The sequence below is a fragment of the Zingiber officinale genome, chromosome 11A, assembly GCF_018446385.1.
Source record: "Zingiber officinale cultivar Zhangliang chromosome 11A, Zo_v1.1, whole genome shotgun sequence".
Taxonomy (NCBI): Eukaryota; Viridiplantae; Streptophyta; class Magnoliopsida; order Zingiberales; family Zingiberaceae; genus Zingiber; species Zingiber officinale.
In genome coordinates, this window is record NC_056006.1 from 81,479,694 (window position 1) to 81,500,890 (window position 21,197).

Here is a 21,197-nt window from a genome sequence, read left to right on the forward strand (position 1 = left end):
TAGATTCGTCCTTCACACAACACGCAGCTCTGACGTTTTGTTCATTCAATATGTGATCATATACGTGCCATCGTAGTTCCCACTCTCCCAATGAGACTAGACTAAAGTCCGCTCAGTCACAGTCTGTCCTTCCCACTTTCTTATTCATCCTCTATATCCATCGGTACACAGTTAAAGCGTTATAAAGAGGTTCCTACTGGATAATAACATCTTTCTTTACCTTTCATCCTTACCTATCCACACTACTATTTCATCAAGTAGCAACTTAGACCCTCCTTCCAATCCGATCGTTCTACAGGACTACATAAAATCTTCACTTCATCGACTTTTAAATTACATTTTTAGTTTGCCATCTTTATCAATATTATTTTGAATGGCAGGTCAAATCCTCCGAATCTACACGGAGTCAAGTTTTTCATTTAGACAAACCATGAAACAAAAAATGCTTCCATTTGCTCCAAATGTGACACCAAAGTCCTTTTCCCCAGGACTGTGCCTAGCTCTCCAGATTTCATAATCCAACTGAAAAGGGAAAAACACTGAGATCAGACCAGACAAAATTTCATTATCGATATCAAACACCTAACTCATCAAGAAATTTAAAAAGGCCCCAGTACCGTGGTGGCCGGCGGAAGCTTTTTGTTGGACTGGTCACTTCATCGATTTAAAAAATTAAATATCTGAATTATTAAAAAACAATTAAAAAGGTTCTGGAGTACAGTGCAATGGTAAAAAGTAAAATGAGTTTTAATGCGACAAGTATTCAAAACTCATGTAAACTCACTCGCTACGTTGTGTCCTCCGTTAACGATTTGTGAAATTGAAAAGTTGAATATGTAGATTATATAAAAAAAATTAAAAAAAGCTTCTTAATGTTGATATGTATGATTTATCAGGTGAGAATGGGCTTAGCTCAATTAGAGATTTGATTCTGCAAGGCCCAATTTGAATGGCCTTTTAGGCGTCCGCGTGGTTTTTATCCATTGCCCATGGATGTCTGAAAATGGGCACGTCAGGCACAGCGTAGTGGAGATCGGAGTCGGCGGCCTCTCCTGTCTCTCCTCTCGTTGCCATGGATGCTACTTTCGTTGCCGGAACTCCGCTCCTTTCCTTCGTACGACCGCCTGGTAAGAGGGTTGTTGTGCCCCGTGCCACAGTCTCTGCCTCACCAGTGACCAAAGCCGCCTCCTATCAGCTGAGGGAAGGGCAGTCTCGCCTTTTCCATCGCCTGTCCTCCGGTCTGGCAATGGAGGTCATCTTCCAGGAGGGCCAGAAGGTGGCTGCTGCAGAAGAAGGTCGAAGGACTCCGCCTCTAGTGTTCGTCCATGGGAGCTTCCATGCGGCCTGGTGCTGGGCCGAGCGCTGGCTCCCGTTCTTTTCTGACTCCGGCTACGACTGCTACGCGCTCAGTCTCCTGGGGCAGGTAAAACCTCATGCTGCTTCTTCATTGAGTAAAGCTGATACATTGCTGGTCGGTTATGTTCTTGAAAGCGCAAACCTGAAGGTAGGTAGAGTGAGAAATGTGATTGTTGGACGGGAACTAGAAATTTGGAGAGGGCATATGATTTCCAGAGGGGAGACTCTTTTCGTGTGGGTTAGGCAATAGCAGGTTAGCATTTCTTTTTTTCTCATTTGTCGAAAGCAAAACCGATAAAACATTTCCTTTTCTCTCCTTTTTCCTAACATAAAGTTTGATAATCTAGGCCCTCTTTTCCTAGAAAGTTTACCTCCGTGAATGTCTTTCTGCATAATTGTATACATTTTCCTCGGAGCTAGAATAAGATTCAATATTCATCAACTATTTAGAACATTTGGTCATTAAACTCGAGATCTTCTAATTTTTCACTCTGTTAGGGTAAAAGTGATGTGCCGTTATCATTAAATTCGAGTGATTATATAACATATATTATTTGTGAAACAAATGTCTCAGATATGTGCTAATGTTTATAGTTTCTCATCTTCTATTTTTTTTTTGCACTTTGTTAGGGTGAAAGTGATGTGCCATTAGCGGCAACAGTAGCTGGTACTCTTCAGGTGCATTCTTGTGTCTCAAGAAAATAAATAAATAAATAAAAACTTGTAAGCATTTTCAGTTGCAAACTTATTAGGTTCATTGAAATATTTGCAGTAGACTCATTCTGGCGATGTAGCTGATTTCATTAGAAAGGAAGTGAAATCACCGCCTGTTATGGTTGGACATTCATTTGGTGGCCTCATTGTTCAATCTTACATTTCAAACATGGAAGATTCCTTTTCCTCCGATCAATCATCTCTTTCTGGTATTCATGCAGCTTATGCCTTACTTATTTTGGTTGCCTCTAGTGATTTGTTTTCTCAATGAAACAGTGTCCCTATGTACTAATTGAAGAATTGTCATTGCATGACACACCTATGAGTAAATACTATTAAAAACAATTTTAGGAAACTAAAATATGTCTAGATAGATCTAACTAATATTTTCACTGATATTTTTTCTTCTATCGGAAGATTTTCACTTGTGATTTATCATTACAGAGAACCATTCTTCCTATCCGCTGCTTGCAGGAGCTGCACTGATATGTTCTGTGCCTCCTACAGGGAACAGGTAATTATTTGACTTCTACGTGTAGTATAACTTGTAATTAACAAATTTATAATTGATTTGCCAAAACTGGTATGGTATCTTTTGGTTCTTACATGCAACGGTCTTGTTTGGCGGTACCTCTTGACCAAGCCAATTGCTGCTATAAAGGTATTCTATGACTTCATTTATTTCTGCATTAGCCATACATAAACTCATCTGAAGGAGGTATGCTGTTAATTGATTATTATCACTGTCTATAATGGCCTTGGTTTTCATTTAATAGATCAAAGGCTACTGCTTCTCTAGATTTGCTACACAGGAACACATGTTAACCCACCAAGAAAAATTTAACTCCAAATACAACTGCATTGCCATGCTTACAAATTATCTAAATAAATGTTGTATTTTGGGTTATCACCTACTTATGTTCTATGCATACCACATGTATCTATTCGGTGTCATCGTTCATGGACAGTGATTTTATACATATCATCCTTCCAGCAACTGTTGATTATACAAATTCTCTTGGGTTTTTTTTGACTAGGTGACTCTCAGTTTGGCTGCCAAAGCTTTTGCTAATTCATTGCCATTGTGCAAAGAAACATTTTTCTCCTCTACAATGGAAGATAACCTTGTCTTAAGGCACGCATAATTTTCAATCAAGGCGTTAATTCAACTTTTTCCCACTACTCCATGTTAACATGCCACTTGTATGCAGGTACCAGGAGCTAATGAAAGTTAGTTCAAAGCTGCCGCTATTTGATCTGAGGAAGCTTAATGCAGCATTGCCTGTCCCTTCACCAGGAAAAGGCAAAGTGAAGCTCCTGATACTGGGTGCTAGTGATGATTTTATAGTTGTGAGTTACCTAGTTTGTATTCAACTCCTGCTTGTTTCAATTAGTTATGATCGAGAGTTTGTACTACAGGGTTAGCTAGTATATTTGATCCTTGTAGATGGATTATGATCATATAATTGATGAGTTTTATTTTTTTTAGGATGCAAAAGGGCTGCAGGAAACTTCAAGATTTTATAATGTACAACCAGTTTGTGTATCAGGAGTTGCTCATGATATGATGCTAGATTCATTGTGGGAGAAAGGTGCACAAATACTTCTAGTTTGGTTGCGTGATTTCGATGAGGTTGCTTGATTCTTTTTTATTTTTCTTTGGAAAAACACCTGATGTTATCATGATTCACGATGAAGATTTAAAAGATCTGTGCCAATGCTACGTATCCATTCCTGTCTTGAATTTTTCTCATGGATGAAGCTCGAACTAGTCTGGTGCCTGTGACTTTATGTAAAGCTTATGCCAATATCTTAATATATTTGGTTGATCTTGGTTTGCTAAACCACTGCTCTAAAGTTGCAAACTAGCACTTTGCGGGTTTTGACCGTATGGCATTGTTTGAAATTTTAAAAATAAAAAATAAAAACTTCCAATAAATTATTTAAATAATTCTGCGAAATTGACATTATTTAAACATGAGCATGGACAGACAATGATCCACGCCAATGCCTCATTCGTGCTTTGTATTGGATTGGCCCAATCCCCCAATGCCTCATTCACTGAAAGATTGGTTTGTCCCCTCGGATGGGTCTAGTGGTTAAGGTGTTATTATCATGAGGTCTGGAGTTCGAATCTTGATAAAATCGAGATAAATATTTCTTTTATGTGTTAGTCATTATTTCAAAGGTTAACATTGACAGGAGTGTTAGAGATGAAAATATTTATTTTTTACCATCATTGAAAGATTAACTTTGAAACATATTTAACAATTTATTAGAGCTTCAGAATCATTGTTATCAATCAAGAACTCGAGAAAAGTCCCGTTGGAAAGGACCGACAGAGTTCTGATGAGGGAACAAGTTTTCTCAAACTTTAATGAAAGTCAAGTTTTATTTTTGATTTTTCTCACGCGCTTCCTCGCCTTCCCAGCGAAGCAACCGTGTCTTAATGTGATGCTGATTGCTGAATCATCTCACTACCGAGAAATTTAAAATTTAATTCATATATATATATATATATATATATATATGAAGAATTGTATGGAAATTGATTGGTAATGCTAACATGCAGACAATTAAGGTTAGGTAGATTTGAAGGTCATTAAACGAAATAGATTTAGAGATTTCAGTGACTAACCGTATTCTTTGCAAGTTGGAACATAATTTCCATTAACTACACTGTAAGTGTAGCAGTTAGCAGTTGAATAGGATTATTTCTAATACATAAATTGCTTTTATGCGTGTGTTATTCTTTCAATAAATGACGAGGATTCGACTGTTGCAGTGGAAGTTATTTGAGCCATTTTTAATCTCAACAAGTTAAAAGAAGGAAAAACAGAAGCAATAATTTTTAATCTCTGTAAAGACCAGTGCAAAGTCTATCCTCAGCTTCCTAGTTTCTTCCGGGCAGTTTCCCAAACTCCTATTTAATTCTTCACGTCCTTGTTGCGGCCGTAGCTTCTGATTTCTTTTTGGTTAATGACCACGAAGCGTCTCCAGGCGACACGAGAGATTCGTCATCCCCACAAAACCAGGTCTTCGCCAAATCTCTGCTATCTGCATACGGTAAACTCTTGCTCTTGCTCTGTTCTTCATGAACATTTATATTTACAGTGACAACGGGAGTCATGGCTACTAAGAGGCTTCGCCAGGACGCCGATCAAGATCCCGAACTATCCGACTGCAAGCAGATGCGTCGGCTTCCGTCCTTCCCAACGTTTGTAGCTTTAAACACTCGTTTTCTATGTTCTCCTGTTTGAGAGTGTAAGCAGCGACGATGAACATGTTCCTTGCTTTCTGATAGGGTGATTAGAGAGGCAGTGATGGCTAACTCCCTGAAAAACATTTTAGTTTCCTTGGAGCCAATGCTGCGCAAAATGGTAGTTTGAGAATTAGAACCCCCAAAAAACATATGCTATGATTTATTGCTAATTAAGCAGATCTACTAGTGACGTTTTCTTAATTGCAAAACAGGTGCAAGAGGAAGTAGAGAGAGGAGTAAGCCAAAGTATTAGCTCGTTCGAGAGGTAAAAGAAATAAGTTTCTTGCGTTTCATCCTTTATCGACCTTAACAATTACCTCTGCTCTCAGATCTAATTCGATACACATCGAACCGGCCTCAGAATCATCAAGCTTGAAGCTTGTGTTTCAGAACCATCTGTCTCTCCCCATATTTACAGGCAGTAAAATAGAGGGCACGGATAGCAAGCCGCTTCAGCTGGCCATCGTCGACGCTTGCACCGGGGAACCTCCGGTTTCGCCGCTGATGTCGACTGTCAAAGTGGAAGTGGTGGTGTTGGACGGAGACTTCCCGGGAAGGGATCAACCGAAGTGGAGCAGTTCCGAGTTCCAGAACAATATCGTGAGGGAGAGAACAGGGAAGAGGCCATTGCTGGCTGGTGACGTTAATCTCACGCTGAGAGATGGCTCGATTGCGATCCCGGATCTCTCCTTCACCGACAACTCGAGTTGGATTCGCAGCAGGCACTTCAGGATTGGCGCCAGGGTTGTGGCTGGAAGCCATGAAGGGCCGAAGATTAAGGAAGCTATGACCGTGCCATTCATGGTTAAGGATCACAGAGGAGAATGTGAGCGTCATGTTCCATGTTCCTTTAATTTTCTTCTTCTTCCTAAAACGAAAACGAAGCTAAAATGTATTAGCTATTATGAAACAGTGTACAGGAAACACTACCCACCAGCTCTTGGTGATGAGGTGTGGAGACTGGAGAAGATCGCAAAAGATGGAGCTTTCCACAGAAAACTCTCGGATGCAAAAATCTACACTGTCCAAGACTTCTTGAAGCTGTTGGCCGTCGACGCTCAATCCCTTCGCACTGTATGGTTAATTGAGTTAGCTCATTGTTTAATTCCTCTGCGCCAAATGCTTTGTGATTTAATTGCTTTTGCTTTAATGGATCAGATACTGGGGATGGGGATGTCAGACCGAGTGTGGGAGGCAACGCTTGCTCATGCTAAGACCTGCAATGTGGGAGAAACTCTTTATCTGTATCGAGGAACGCAGTGCAGACTTCTCTTGAACCCTGTATGTGAACTTGTGGAGGTTGTCTACGACGGCATCACACTCTCATTGCAGAATCTAAGCAACCCTCAAAGAGTAAGTAGTAGCCGCTAAAGTGTATCGTCGATAATGAATGTAATTTAAGAGTCCTGAGGATTCAAATATTTTGCAGACCTATGTACAACATCTGGTTAGGGAGGCTTATCAAAACTGGGACAAAGTGGAAGAGACTAATGCGCTAGTTGACCACAACATTCTTCGGCCAAGTGAGTGAATCTCGTTTATTCAATTAAAATATCAATTGAGGTGGTACTAACGCTTTAGGTTCGATTATTGACAGATGAAGATTGCCAGCTTGAAGACTATGAAATCCTTGATCCTTCCCTTTCTTACTTGGTAGAAACAAAGCAAACGAGTACATCATCTACGATGGGCAATATGTTTTATTAGGCCCAATTAATCTCCCCGATTGCTTGATTGTGAATTTAAAAAAAAAAAACACTTGGCAAGTTGTCGTGGGGGCTTATGCATTCTTTTGTTTTTCATCTGTTTATGTACTTTTTATTTACAATGTTTTGTAAATTAAGATTGCTTCCGCAAATGGAGTAGAATGATATACATAAGAACTTGGGCACTTTTATCTTGCTCATTCATTGTTTTCAATCATCTTATGGAAGTTAGATTACGTTCTTGATATGCATAATTCCGTTAACTTATAGTTTGTAGAGGTTGCTATTGAATCCTAAACAGAAAACAAGGCAACCAATGAGGATATTCTTATGCCAACATGTAGGCATCAAGGTAAACGTGTATGAAAAGGTTAGCAAAATTATCATACCAACATCAGTCATCCACTCGTTCAAAGAATATTCTTATAAGCAACTGGATTGCAAGCATTCCTGGTGCCAGCAGTATAATATACAGATTTAGCATTTTTTTACGTTGAAATTTTTATTCTTTAGAATAGTGCTACTCTTTAGGGGCAAACTTAACAGATTGCTAATTGAGGCTATCTTTATTAACTATTGTTCTTCTATGTATTGTATTGGCAATCTTCACCCCGGAATATCAGAACCAGTTATCCAAGTTCAAATCAAAAGAATTATCCGGTAATTGTTCAGATGCCCTTTGTCAACTGGTTTTCTGCTGTTTTTTTTTTTTTTTTTTGTCTTCCTATTTTCTCAAATATCTTACTCCCACCGGTCTATGATCTCATGACTGCTAGAAATTTGAAGTAAATCTGGTTGTCTCTCGTCAGATGAAAGGAACTTGAATTGGTTCACAAATCTTTGAATCATCTCATAACTGGTGAATGTGATGACAGCAGCTGGAGTGGTTCTTAGCAAATTTGTCCCGTAGCCACGGTAAAACCCAGACATGCCATTCTTTTGGAAGATTTTCCTAACACAATCAACAGCACCAGCATACTGCACTGGAGAGTTCCGAGCATGCCCTTGTTCTTGGAGCTTCGACCGCACAACCTGTGGAAAGAACATGCACACACTTTTAATAGCACAAGAAAACTGTTATAAGATAAAAAGAATACACTCTTTATTGAATACTAAAACATATTTATATGGTATATTTTAAGATTAATTGATAATTAGATTGATATATATTAACTAATATGTATTGGTATTATGATAACTACTAACTAGTGTGTATATATATATATACTCCCCCTCAAATTAGAACATAGATATTAGATCTTCTATCCATTTTGAAACCTACCCAAGCTACATATAAAAAACATTCAATATGAGTGCCCATGATTTTCAAATACAATACCCTGTCCAAGTGCTCCCTTCAAGTAACACAAAATTTACTCTAACGCTGCCCAATGATGAATGATTAGAGATGACATAAACTGACTAACAATACTAACCGAATATATAATATCTAGCCGAGTCACGGTAAGGTAATTCAACTTCCCAACCAATCTTCAATATCTCTCAAGATGTTCAAATAGTTCCCCATCTCTCGTAAGGTGCATATTTTGAGTGAGCACTACAAGACTTTGCCCTCAATTTTCATGTCTAAGTTAATAAGTCGAGGATATATTTTCTTTGAGATAAAAATATACCTTTTTTACTCCTTATAACTTCAATACCCAAGAAAATACTTTAGCACCGCTAAGTCTTTTGTATAAAACTGAGAATGAATAAAAGATTTAAGAGATGAGATTCTCATAGTATGTCATCTTTGCAACAGGAGAAAAAGTGTCAGAATAATCTACCCCATAAGTCTGAACATAGCCTTTAACAACAAGACAGACTTTTAATCTGGCAACTGACCCATCCGGATTGAATTTAACTACGAATACCTATTTGCATCCAAGAACCCGTTTCTCTGAAGGTAGATCGACCAAGTCCCAAGTGTCATTATCATCTAAAGCATTCATCTCCTCTATCATTGCATCTTTCCAATCAGGATGAGATATGGCTTCACAGACAGTTTTAGGAATATAGACAGAGTCAAGTGAAGCAATAAAATAAACCTTTATATGAAACAAAAGACGTAGGATAAGTAGGCGTTTACCTTTGCATAACGCAATAGGAAGAACATCGCTCGGGATTGGATCTAGATCTAATGACGAAGTAGTAGGTGCAGGACATGAATCAGGAGGTTGACGCTTGGAATAAACTTGAATAATAGGTGGGAATCGGTTCCGAGATGGCTGTAGAGGATGTGATAGAATACACCAACAAATCCTCCTCCCTTTGACGAGTTGGAATAAGTGACGACGGGAAATAAGGTGTATCTTCCATGAAGGTAACATCAATTGAGACAAGATACTTATTAATACTAGGACAATAATATGAAGACAAGAATAACCTAGGAAGATGCACTTTAAAGACTTGGGATCTAATTTGGTGATATGCAAATGAACATTCCAAACAAAATAAGTGCTACCAAAAATCCTAGAGTTAACCGAAATCGACGTAGTGGGGAAAAGGACTTTGTAGGGAATCTCACCATGAAGAACTGTGGATGACATGCTGTTAATGAGAAAACATGTTGTCGAAACTGCATCAACCCAAAAAGGTTTAGGAACATTCATATGAAATAAAAGGGCCCCGTGTAGTCTCAAGATGTTTATTTTTATGTTCAACCAGACCATTTTTGGATGGAGTATCAACACAAGAGATTTCATAAAGCATGACATTTTGACTTATATAAGATTGGAATAAACCCGACATATATTCCTTCGCATTATCACTTCGCAAGTACGAATGGACAAATTGAACTGAGTTTTAACTCAGCACAAAAGGCACAAATAGAGAAAATAACTTGGAGTGATTTTTTATTAAATATAACCAAATTACACGAGAATAATCATCTACAAAAGTAACAAAATACCTAAAATCAGGTTTAGACAAATTAGGACAAGGACCCCAAATATCAGAATGAACTAATTCAAAAGGAATAATAGCACATTTATTTATTCTAGGACTCGTACTAATAGGGTGATGTTTTACAAACTGACACGACTCACAATCTAATGAAGACACTTTACCATATTATGGACACAACTTTTTGAGCAAAGGGAGAGATGGATGTCCCAACCTACAATGAGCCTTGAAAGGAGAAGTGACACTTGAGCAAGCAAAAGAGTTTGGGAGCAGTGTGTCAAAAATATAGAAGCCTCTAGACTCATGTCCTTTACCAATAATCTTCTCCGTCAAAAGATCCTGAAATAAACAATGCTCAACAAAAATAAGATGCAACAGTTAAGATTACGAGTTGGTTGACTAACAGAGTAAATTAAAGATAAACTAGATAAATGTAAGACAGAGGATAGAGAAAGTAGGGGGGTAGGATTGATAGTGCCAGAGACATGAACTTAAGATGAAGACCCATCGGCTAAAGTAACAGTAGGAGTGTTAGCTTTGGCCTGGAAAGTAGAAAAAAGACTAGAATTACTTGCATATGATCTGTGGCACTAGAATCAATGACCCATTTGGAGGATGAGAAAAGAAGTCATGCATTTTGTTTACCTGAGTTAATAATAGCAGTGACAAAGGAAGATGAAAACTTGAGTGATTCCTGATATTTTAAGAACTTGGCAAATTGATTTGCAAAGATAAGGACTGATTTATCAGAGATATTATTAATGAATGCAATATAAGCCAAGTGTTTTTGTTGATATTTATATTGAAGATTTCTACACTGAAACATCGTATGACCTGACTTACGACAGTAGTTGCACATAATACTGCATAAATTCGGTGTTCGAGTTTCAAAGTCCTGTAAGCTACCTTCTTTATTTCCACTACAACTAGTCGATCTTCCAGGCACATAACTAGTATTGCAACTCACTAAAGCACTACAAAGTGGAATATGTGCAATGCTTTTTGTACGGAGAACACGACTAAATACATAAGAGGAGACCTCAAAACAAGAGAGAGCTTGTGGCTTAGCAGACTCAAATTCAGGAGATAAACCTGCACGGAAGCTCATGATAGTCATTTGTTCTCGTTGGCGTTGTTGAACCTTCACATCAGGGCTAAGAGGCAACAACATATTAAACTCCTCATATGTCTTCTTGAATACCATAAAATAATTGATCAAAGACTGATCTTGTTTTTCCACACGGTAAAATGCATTACAAACCTCATACATACAGAGAGATTCCCTTTTCTAGAGTATAGAAATTCTAAATAATCCATTAATTCTTTAACAAATTCACAGTGATTGATCAAACCAATTACCTCACTATTAATACAATTCCAAATTTGAAAGAATAAGAGAGCATCCTCTCTAAGCCATGTTTGCTTCGAATCATCTTGAGGATGGTCATCGATTAAATGACCATCTCTGTCCATACTTCATAAATAAAGATGAACAGTCTTACTTCAATCCAAGTTGTTCAAACCATTTAGCTTATAGTCCGTGATCTTAGACATTACAGAAAAAAAAATTATCCAAAAGGAAGTCAATTCTTTACAAGGAAAATACCAACCAAGCACGACAACGAACAGAGGAGGCGAAGGAGAGGGCTTTCTTCTCTATTCTTGCAAGTAAGGGAGCAGCAGGCTGTGAGGGATTTCTAACGGACGACAACGATAGGTTCAGGGTGCTTCGGCAATTTCGAAGACCCTGGTGGTTCAAGTTTTGTCAATTCTGATGGTTTGGCAGTAGCAACTCTGAATCTGCTTGATCTGGCAGCTTTGGCGGAGGTTCAACGAAAGATGAAGGCGCGGATGGTATTGTAGCTTCTTGGAGAGGAGAAGTAGGACAAAGAAGCAGAAGAAGGAAGTAGGATAGGGATGACAATGGGTCGGGTTTAAACTCGGACCTGTATTAAACCCACCCCGTTCAGGGCGGGTTTAAACCCGTTGACCGGATTTATAAGAGGGTTCGGGGCGGGTTATGGGTGTGTGTATATATATATATTAAAGCTTAGCGGGTTTGCGGGTCCAACCCATCCCGAACCCGTCGGGTTTTGAGCGGGTTTTGGGCAAGGCGGATTGAAAAAGTAGGCGGGCAGGTCCAGGTTCATTTTTTTCTGGCGGGGTGGGTTCTGGGATTGGCCAAACCTGGCTCGAACCCGTCCCGTGGTCATCCCTAAAGCAAGACAAAGAGTCGTACGATGATGTCCTTCTTTGAGCAAGATAAAGAAGTAGCAGAATCCAAGTGAATGCCAGTGACAAAGAGCCCTAGGTCGTCGCTGAAAGTAGATCGCAACATATGAGAGGGACCAAAATTCCCACCAAATTGATAGGAGATGAAGCCCAAGATCAGTCCCTTCAAGAGACGGCTCCAAGGATGAATTGGAGACAGCGCGTAATCCCTTCGCACGAACAAAGGCGGCAACTAGCGACGAAGGAGAAAAAGAGCTAAGGAGGTGACGAAGGCTACAGGAGGCAGGGAAGGAGGTACCGACGAAGGCTATAGAAGGCGATCGGCGAAAAGAGCTATACAACGGGTTCGTGATGGAGAAAAATAAAGCATCGAAGAAAAAGGAGAAAAGACAAACAAAGAGAGGAGAAAATACCAACGAAAACCTAAATTACGGCTCTGATACCATGTTATTAAGATAAAAAGAATACATTCTCTTTATTAAATGGTGAGACATATTTATATACAAACTAGGGGTATATTTTAAGAAACTATAATTAGGCTAATTGGTAATTATCCTAATTGATTGATATATATATATATATATATATATATATATATATATTAACTAATATGTATTGATATTATGGTAACTAGTATGTATGTATATATATATATATATATATATATATATATACACTGAATTCACTCGTCTTTTTTGGTCTTCCTCTTCCTCGTTTGATATGCATGTTTATCATAGTTTCACATCGCCTAACTGGAGCATTTATTGGTCGTCTAAGTACATGTCCGTACCATCTTAAACATGTCTCTTATATATATATATATATATATATATATATATATATATAATTCACTCATCATTTTCCATATTCACTTCAAGCTTCAACCAGATGAATCAAAGTTTCAGCATATTTGACTATATCAAAGCATGCTGTATCAGACTCTGTTAAGGCAGAAGATTGGTAGACTGGTGTGTTGATTTGCTAACTAGATTATAGTGCAACTAAACAGTCAAACCCGAAGGGGAAAATAGAAAATCGTAGGACCTAACTACTGTAAAGATTGAAGCTATTATTGATCAATAGAAGGAAACAAGACATCCTCTGGTAAGCAGGTAGTTTTCCAACTTTAAAGCGGATGTTTGTACATTACACATTCCAGGAATATGCTAAATGTACCTCGTGAGGATAAGTCATTGTGGAGGCAAGAACCTTAGATAGCGAAGAAGCAATGGCCACATTGCCAGCACTGAGCTTATCCACAGATGTATTGCCTGAGAACAATCAAGTTTAGAACAATATAATTAAAAAAATAACAAACAGATAGATGAAGGTAGATTATACCTCTATTTCCCAAGTAAGATTTGATATTTTCATATACTGGAAACTGTATGGCTACATGGCTAATACCAGCTAAAGCAGGAAGGAGACCACTGCAAACAGAGAAAAAAAAAAGATGCCAAGATCATGCTAATGGAGATCCAAAAGGAAAACACGAATTAATTACATAAGATGAGGCTTCTCACCTGTATAGCCCACGTATACCTTCTTCTCGGGAAATCCTTCTAAGTGCAGAGATTATTCCTCTATAAGGAATTATCCCAGGCCTCATCCTCTGGGTCTAATGGCAGAAAAGTATCAAATATAAAAGCATTGCTATCAGAAATTAACTCCTCAAGTTTAACCAAGCTTGGTAAATAGTGGACATAGATAATGCTGCCAACAAAGTGAATATTTGGATTTTCTCTAGAAGTGTAAAAGAAACAAGAGAATAACATACTTGAAGTCTAGTTTTAACAACCCACAGTGGATTTGTTACAACTGTGGTTGCAACCCCTGCACCAGAGGCAGCAATAATGTTAGCTCCAACTGAAAGTGGTTTGTCAACATCAGCTGCAGCTGAAATTTCAGACATTTAGTTAAATGGCACTGAATCATTTTTTTTCCTTTTTTGCCAATCTAATATCTACTTTTCTAGGAACAATTCCATAATAACCAGGATTTAACTATAAGCAAAAAACTGGAGAAGGAAGTTTTACACAAACCATGTGAATGAAGTAGGCCTTTGAGCTTATTATAAACCGTAAAATATACCTGAAGATGATGTTAAATTGATAGTAAGGATGTCAGGTCTTAAAAAAAATAAGTTAAACGAAAACCAAAAATAAAACATCAAAGAATAAAAAGAAGACGCACACTTTCCTTATTTTTCAGATATTTCATTTGAATAGAAACTTCTATAACATGGTGCACTATCTTTAAGCCCACGTGTCTAAGTATTTCTACCTTTCATTCACCTAGACGGCCAGGCCTCACGTAAGTTTCCCATCGACCTCAAGGTAAATCCAGGAAGTGCAAATGGGCTACGAGGGATGGCCCAACACCACGAGTGGTTCGAGTGCCGTAGGCATTTATTTAGGCTACGTGAGAATCAAACACTCATTGCTTGGGAAACCAGTTTGTCTGATTACCATCGCACCAAGCCCCGGGGGCATTATAACATGATGCACTAGCAACTTCATACTCTAAGTTGGTGAAATTTGCAACATTTAAATCAAATCCAAAGCCAAAGTTAATGGAAACACTGTAACGGCTCACTTCATTAATAAAAAAAAAATCTAAACCAAATAATTTCTCCATATTGCAAATTTCAAAATCCTCTCCATGAAGACAGATTCGCTTATGGGATCATACCATACAACTATCCTCAGAGATGCATGCAAGAAAAGGAGGAACCCCGGATAAGAATGTCCATCCTCAGGGTAGAACAATGGAAAAGATGGTCTGATCTAGAAGCACTTATGCAACCTTCTTTTTGTCGATTTTCCAATGCATTATTTAGTAAATTGAGAGTCCTTGGATCATCTTTAAAATAACAATCATTGACCATAGCGAAATAGAAAGTAAATTATTATTCAATATCACAACCACTGGCAACTATATTTATCTGGATCTACGCTCATCCATATAAAGGTCATTACTATCAATTTTATTTACACAGGCCCACAGTATAAGGAACAAGGAAGATCAAGAAGCTTATGTACTTACTGCCCAATTTGGTAGCAGTGCCAGGATTGTAGGAGAAAGTCCGTGATACATTCCTCTAACTCCTTCTCTTTTAATTATCTCTTCTAGGCTTGAAATGATAATGCCTCCTAATTTGAGCGAAAGAAATCAATTGCTTGGCATTTCCGAGTAATGCATTTGCTGGATAAAAGGCAAATGATAATATAATTCAAATAGGAGTAGCTGGTTTTTTTATTGATCAACCAGATTAAGAGAATACAAATTGGAAGAGAAACTATTAAATGGAGTGGCAATAAAGACTAATTCAGAGAATGGAAGGTAACATGATAATTTGTAAACTGCAGGAAATCATGGAAGGTGCATACTTTTAATCTATGTAGATTATGTCAGTGACATAATCTTGTGTGGCAAACACAATTTATTAGGACAAACTATACTTGATCTCGTAATATAAATTCTTAGTATATACTAACATCTCTATGTTTCTAACACTTAACAAGTTAGTGCCTTGAAACCCATCATCATGCAGTGTTTGCCCCAACAATTTGAAGACAACTACATGGATCTTGTCCCTTCTATCATATAATTTACAAATGTCCTGATTAATAATTCATAGATGTTTCATAAGAAAGCCTACATCAAATCGATGATATAAATGCCTTCCATATTCATTACAATAATCAATGGTTGTTCACAATACCAAATATAGCAAAATCACATAAAGAACTTTGATGTGCCTATCCTTAAAATGGATTTGGCTTGAGACATCCAAATAAAATAGATTGGATACGTGTTTCACATACTTTGTAAATTTGTGTTCTAGTTCATTTTGCAGATGTTTTGTTGGTTTCCATCTTATCTTCATTTACGGATGTCTATCCTAAATGCATTCTGTATTCCAGGAATACCATAATCTTCTATCCAATATAGAGAGATTTTTGGTGATGATTGAAACTGTATCCCTAAAAGAGGAATGTAAGATACACAGTATCCTAGTCGGTGATGACAAAACGACCTCAATGCCAAGAATATGTTTATGATATGAACTCATTTATATTGCAACAGAACAAATTTATTCAACTGCTAACTAGTCAATATTATTTTTGACAAGAAACTCTATCAGTATTTAAAAAGAAGGAACAATAACAGAGAAATCCAAACAAAAAACATCAGTGTATACCCCGGCGAGAAGACTGTGCGAGCGTGGGCAATCCATGCACCTGGAGCCTGGTCTTGATAACGTCCAGCGGGCAGACAAACGTGGCCGCAATCATCCCTGTCATCAATCTCCCTCTTAAACAAAACAAGCAACAAAAGAGACCAAAATAACTACAAGAAACCTAATTGCAAACCCTCACAAGACGGTCAGACATCAAACCCTAAACTCACAAACAAAAAGAAGGAAACATAACAGTTTTTTGCAATCAAGATCCACACTTGCATATTCTACTAAGGAAAATATAGCATCATAATGTGAAATCGCTCCAAAAAATACCAAAAAAAAAAAAAAAACTAAAATTAGGAACAACGAAAAGGGGATAACCAGCGGAGGCCCCAGCGAAGGCATTGCAGAGGAGTTCGCGAGGTGTCGGCTGGTGGAATTCACCAGGCATGATGGTTGAACCTTCGACGTAGCGATCAGCACAAGATTTTAATTCGCTGCACCAGAACGAAGATTCTGCTCTAGAAGACAAGATTTAACCAACTCACGGAGCCAAATTCCACGGATTTTCTTTCACCGCAGCGGATGAAACAGATTGAAGGATTGAAATCAACCAAGATTTTGGCTAGCGTACTCGACGCCGCGGAGAAGAGGAGACGAAATTCGTGAGTTTTTTTATCGGGGAAAAATGACGCAGCCTCTCGTTCAGGAGGAACTTCAAGTGGCTGTCATAAGTCGTAACATAACATGAAAATTAATAAAACACAAAGGAAAATTAAATTTCAAGTTTAAAAAATTGTCACCTATTTTTAACCTAAAATTACTAAATAGTTACTTAGTAGTTTTATGATTTTTATTTTAAGAAAGTAATAAAAATAAATGATATTGAAGTTACAAAATTAGAAATAAATTATTTTTTATATAAAAAAACAAAATATAAAATTTCAAAAATATATAATACTTTTATTAGTCAAACATGGTACATTATTATTTTAAAGAATCTATATTTTCAAAAATATATAATACTTTTAGTCAAACATGGTACATTATTATTTTAAAGAATTTATTTAATGTACATTTATCTTTGTTGATGGAGGGAGAAAAAAACTAAAGATTTGATTGTGAGTCATAAGATCGTTACTCTTCTCCTAGTGTATCACTCGTCCCAGGGTAATTAAAGGTGAAATTTATCATCCTAATGGTCCCAAAAATTCATATTTTACTTTTACGATGGAGATAAATCATAATGATTAAGATGAAAAGATTATTATTGACAGTGGAATGGAGTAGGAGGAGAGAATGAGAAAGGCTTGAATAATTACGAGAGCACATAGAGATTTGCTTTATTTAGAAGATATTTAGGACTTATAGGTGAGGCGTCCTTTAAGGAAAAAAAACAATGTAGGACGTCATATTAAAAGAAATAAAATTTAGAGGCACCCTTAATTTTTTTTTTTTATTTCCACTGGGCACCCTGTACTTTTTAATTCCTAAAAAACTGTCCATGAAAAAAAAAACTCAAATTTCCTTCTCTTCAAACTCTCCTCTTTCCATATTAATCTTTGAGATTTGATGTTTTTATTTATTCCCTTAAATGTTTCACCACTTTACTGCACTCCTATAAGTGAAGTTTTAGAAGTTTGATGTTAATATTTTGAAAATATAATCAATTTGACTCATCAAAATCCCAACTAAAATTATCGCCTATAAATTGATTAATTATCCCAATTTTTACTGCGAATTTAGATAGGAGATAACAAAATAATACAAAGAAAAACCCTATTGTCATTATATAAACTCTCATTAACACGTAGAGATTTCAGATTTAATGTAAAATAAATCTTCATATTATTTTATATACTAATCTATTGAAGTGAAAGATGATAACGTACATTCAAGACGGTCCAATATCATAAGTCCCCTGATTAAATACATACATATAAATTACTAAGAATATTTTACTATAATACTTTTTATACGAAAAGATACTGTGACAATATTCTAAATTGCCCTGTGTCTAAGTTTTGAGGTCATCCATTCAATCAAACTTGGACCACTAGGTCCCATTCTCGCTTGTCTCGATCAAGCACACGTTAGAATTCCGATAAAAAAACAAAAAAAAATTTTACCATGTATCCAATTTTACCATCCGATTAATTCCGATGTCACATTCACTATTAATTTAATCAGCGTAAGAATTGAACCTGATGACACATCTTACCTCTTAGCATCACACTCAGCCATGGGGCAAATAGGTAGTCACGCACAAGATAGTTATCGAGCTTCCTGCAGCTTTCATTGAATTTTCCCCAATGATAATTTCCACATCAGATCCATTGAGGATAGACCACATCTGGGCTCCCACCATGACCGGGACATTAAGTTTACATGTATCATGCACAAGTTAATTAAGATTGTATTGTATGGATTGAACCAAATCTAAAGCGAAAGGGCTGTCATTCATTCATTCTAGTTGTTATTAACTCGAACAAACAGAAGGATTTGACTATATATCCACTGGATCGAAGATCGCTAGCTAGCTAGCTGCTTAATTAATTAATTCCAAGTCTTCTCCGTCTCGATTTTAAATAATGCCAACAAACGAAGTAACGAACAGTGGTGTTCCCATTTTTGCTCTACAACTACAAGCTAAGCTGCCTTTCAGATCGGTCATGGATAAAACAACGAGCTGCACCGGAATTAGGAAGGTAGCAGAGAATAGAAGAGGCAAGTGAGGGCGGGCGTCGTCGTTAATTCCTGGATCATTTTTGCCTTGCCAACACAAAAATCTACTGCGGCCCGGGGATGGGAAGCGGCGCTGCCAGCGTGGACTTGGATGCGACTCTGGGGGCGGAGTCTGCGGCTGGGAGGAATTCCAAGCTGCCTTCGTCCCGGTACAAGGGCGTCGTGCCGCAGCCCAACGGCCGCTGGGGCGCGCAGATCTACGAGCGGCACCAGCGCGTCTGGCTCGGCACCTTCGCGGACGAGGCGGAGGCCGCGCGCGCCTACGACGCGGCGGCGCAGCGCTTCCGGGGCCGCGACGCCGTCACCAACTTCGCTCCGGCCTCGGCGGGGGACGAGGAGGGAGCGCTGGTGCTGGAATTTCTGGCCGCTCACTCCAAGGCGGAGATCGTGGACATGCTGCGGAATCACACGTACCAGGACGAGCTGCGGCAGAGCAAGCGCGCCGGCGGCGGCGGCGGCGCCGCCTTTGGGGGCTGCAGGCGGTCGCTGAGCTACCACGAGACGGCGCGCGAGATGCTGTTCGAGAAGGAGGTGACGCCGAGCGACGTGGGGAAGCTGAACCGGCTGGTGATCCCGAAGCAACACGCGGAGAAGCACTTCCCGTTGCGGAGCGGGACGGAAGAGGCGTGCAAGGGGGTGCTGCTCAACTTTGAGGACGCCGGCGGGAGGGTGTGGCGCTTCCGGTACTCCTACTGGAACAGCAGCCAGAGCTATGTGCTGACCAAAGGGTGGATCCGGTTCGTGAAGGAGAAGAACCTTAAGCCAGGCGACGTCATCAGGTTCTGGCAATCCACCGGGCCAGAGAAGCAGTTGTACATCGACCGCGGCGACGCACAGTCGCCGGTGAGGCTGTTCGGAGTGAACATATTGGAGGGACAGGCAGGTGGAGAGGGGAGCAAAGGAGGCGATGGATCGGTTCTATAGACGGCGCCGCCGCCATTCTTGCTGATCATCAAGATTCAAGAAGCTAAGCTAATTAAGCGTGTACGTATACCCTTAACTGGTAGCTAGCTAGCTGGATGATACCACTCTTCCTTTCCCTCTCAAGCTCTAGATCTTTTCTTTGCTAATTTAATTCTCTCTCTGTATTATAGGCGAGCAAATTGTTTGATTGGCTTCGCAAAGAAGCATTTCAATTTATAAAATTCGAATTGGAAAGAGTTAATTAAGTCGATTATATAACTTGTTGCTCAACGATCTTGGCTTAACTAATATATAGGCTTAGCTTCTTTTCAATTTGTTACAAGAATCACCATATGTTGTGTTACGTTCGAGATGCATGATTTAAGCCACGCCAATTTGATTTTGTAGTCAAACCCTGTTAATGACCTATACATGGCACTGCAGGATATATATGGATAGATTATATTATAGATAGCATTGATCATGTTTAATCGATCGACACTGACATAGTACTACAGTGCGTAGGACTCCAGAATATTCAAGCAAAGAACACTGCATTAATTAGATTAAGCTAAGCATCGTTGCGACAAAAGATAAATTGCATAGTACTCTTGAAAAAGGATCAGAAGATGATAGAAAAGCAGGGTAGTGAAAGAAAGGTTTCGATCGATAGATGCAGATTCAATTGTGTAATAATTAGTTTATTAGAAGAAGGTATTAATTGCCAAAATTATATATACTTGTGTATTCAGAAACTTTAGTGGTCTATTATGATAATAAGAACCTTTAGCTGAAATGTTTGTTATTATATTCTTTGCTTGTTGAGTTTTTTATATATAGATAATGTGTGGTTATACGATAGATGTACGTACTCCATATCTATTATTGGCCGGTGAATATATCTTTATTATTATCGTATATATTGTGGTTAAAGAAAAGAATGATAAGCATATGTTTGTTGCAAGAAAGCATTCAAATTAAAGCACTACTGTTACAGTGACACAACATAATCAAGCCAAGTTTCGACAGGAAAATAAAGGGTCCAGCAACTTTTATTGTTCTAATTTGAGGCAGAAGGAAGACTGTCTAGACAAAAGATAATGTTAGGTCAATTGAGGTCAATATTGTTTAGTGATCCTATTTGAAATCTGACTCAGACGGAGGTAGATGGAGATGGCATTAGTGTTGA

At 38.3% G+C, this 21,197-nt stretch overlaps 4 protein-coding genes across 11 annotated transcripts in view; 3 read left to right on the forward strand and 1 right to left on the reverse strand.

The window, feature by feature from the left end:
• The first annotated feature begins 991 nt into the window (after nt 1-991).
• LOC122032637 lies at nt 992-3,797 on the forward strand. The gene is made up of 8 exons (XM_042591953.1): nt 992-1,423; nt 1,987-2,034; nt 2,132-2,279; nt 2,515-2,584; nt 2,683-2,731; nt 3,108-3,205; nt 3,282-3,420; nt 3,560-3,797. The coding sequence occupies exons 1-8, from the start codon at nt 1,073-1,075 to the stop codon at nt 3,710-3,712; spliced, it is 1,056 nt and encodes a 351-aa protein (XP_042447887.1). The 5' UTR covers nt 992-1,072; the 3' UTR covers nt 3,713-3,797.
• A 1,146-nt stretch (nt 3,798-4,943) lies between these two features.
• Nucleotides 4,944-7,238, forward strand: LOC122031156 (protein SAR DEFICIENT 1-like). The gene is made up of 9 exons (XM_042590259.1): nt 4,944-5,105; nt 5,185-5,287; nt 5,375-5,450; nt 5,545-5,597; nt 5,662-6,158; nt 6,246-6,406; nt 6,491-6,685; nt 6,762-6,855; nt 6,930-7,238. Exons 2-9 carry the CDS (start codon nt 5,199-5,201, stop codon nt 7,037-7,039), a joined length of 1,275 nt encoding a protein of 424 aa, XP_042446193.1. The 5' UTR covers nt 4,944-5,105; nt 5,185-5,198; the 3' UTR covers nt 7,040-7,238.
• Nucleotides 7,239-7,444: 206 nt separating this feature from the next.
• The window catches only part of LOC122031157 (nicotinamide adenine dinucleotide transporter 1, chloroplastic-like), a 58,074-nt gene continuing 44,321 nt past the window's right edge, over nt 7,445-21,197 (reverse strand). For 2 of the 8 annotated variants that reach the window (XM_042590261.1, XM_042590267.1), the window contains exons 4-9: nt 14,217-14,265; nt 13,952-14,070; nt 13,698-13,792; nt 13,516-13,604; nt 13,351-13,445; nt 7,445-8,070 (exon numbers count right to left, since the gene is read on the reverse strand). In XM_042590261.1, the coding sequence (XP_042446195.1) occupies nt 7,780-8,070; nt 13,351-13,445; nt 13,516-13,604; nt 13,698-13,792; nt 13,952-14,070; nt 14,217-14,265 (738 nt within the window). In that variant the 3' untranslated portion in view covers nt 7,445-7,779. Of the gene's footprint in view, nt 8,071-13,350; nt 13,446-13,515; nt 13,605-13,697; nt 13,793-13,951; nt 14,071-14,216; nt 14,266-15,219; nt 15,379-16,378; nt 16,475-16,741; nt 17,086-21,197 lie in introns of those variants that run through there. The other 6 variants (XM_042590264.1, XM_042590262.1, XM_042590260.1 and 3 more) reach the window with 6 other exon arrangements.
• Nucleotides 18,920-20,270, forward strand: LOC122031158 (AP2/ERF and B3 domain-containing transcription repressor TEM1-like). The gene has a single exon (XM_042590269.1). It carries the CDS (start codon nt 19,166-19,168, stop codon nt 20,027-20,029), a length of 864 nt encoding a protein of 287 aa, XP_042446203.1. The 5' UTR covers nt 18,920-19,165; the 3' UTR covers nt 20,030-20,270.

What these genes read in the sequence shown, in the direction of transcription:
- LOC122032637 (XM_042591953.1), top strand. Translation starts at nt 1,073, where the DNA reads ATGGATGCTACTTTCGTTGCCGGAACTCCGCTCCTTTCCTTCGTACGA. An exon ending in CGCTCAGTCTCCTGGGGCAG is followed by an intron (nt 1,424 to 1,986) that starts GTAAAACCTCAT and finishes GCACTTTGTTAG; the next exon opens with GGTGAAAGTGATGTGCCATT. An exon ending in CAGTAGCTGGTACTCTTCAG is followed by an intron (nt 2,035 to 2,131) that starts GTGCATTCTTGT and finishes TATTTGCAGTAG; the next exon opens with ACTCATTCTGGCGATGTAGC.
- LOC122031156 (XM_042590259.1), top strand. Translation starts at nt 5,199, where the DNA reads ATGGCTACTAAGAGGCTTCGCCAGGACGCCGATCAAGATCCCGAACTA. An exon ending in TAAGGATCACAGAGGAGAAT is followed by an intron (nt 6,159 to 6,245) that starts GTGAGCGTCATG and finishes ATTATGAAACAG; the next exon opens with TGTACAGGAAACACTACCCA. An exon ending in ATCTAAGCAACCCTCAAAGA is followed by an intron (nt 6,686 to 6,761) that starts GTAAGTAGTAGC and finishes AATATTTTGCAG; the next exon opens with ACCTATGTACAACATCTGGT.
- LOC122031158 (XM_042590269.1), top strand. Translation starts at nt 19,166, where the DNA reads ATGGGAAGCGGCGCTGCCAGCGTGGACTTGGATGCGACTCTGGGGGCG.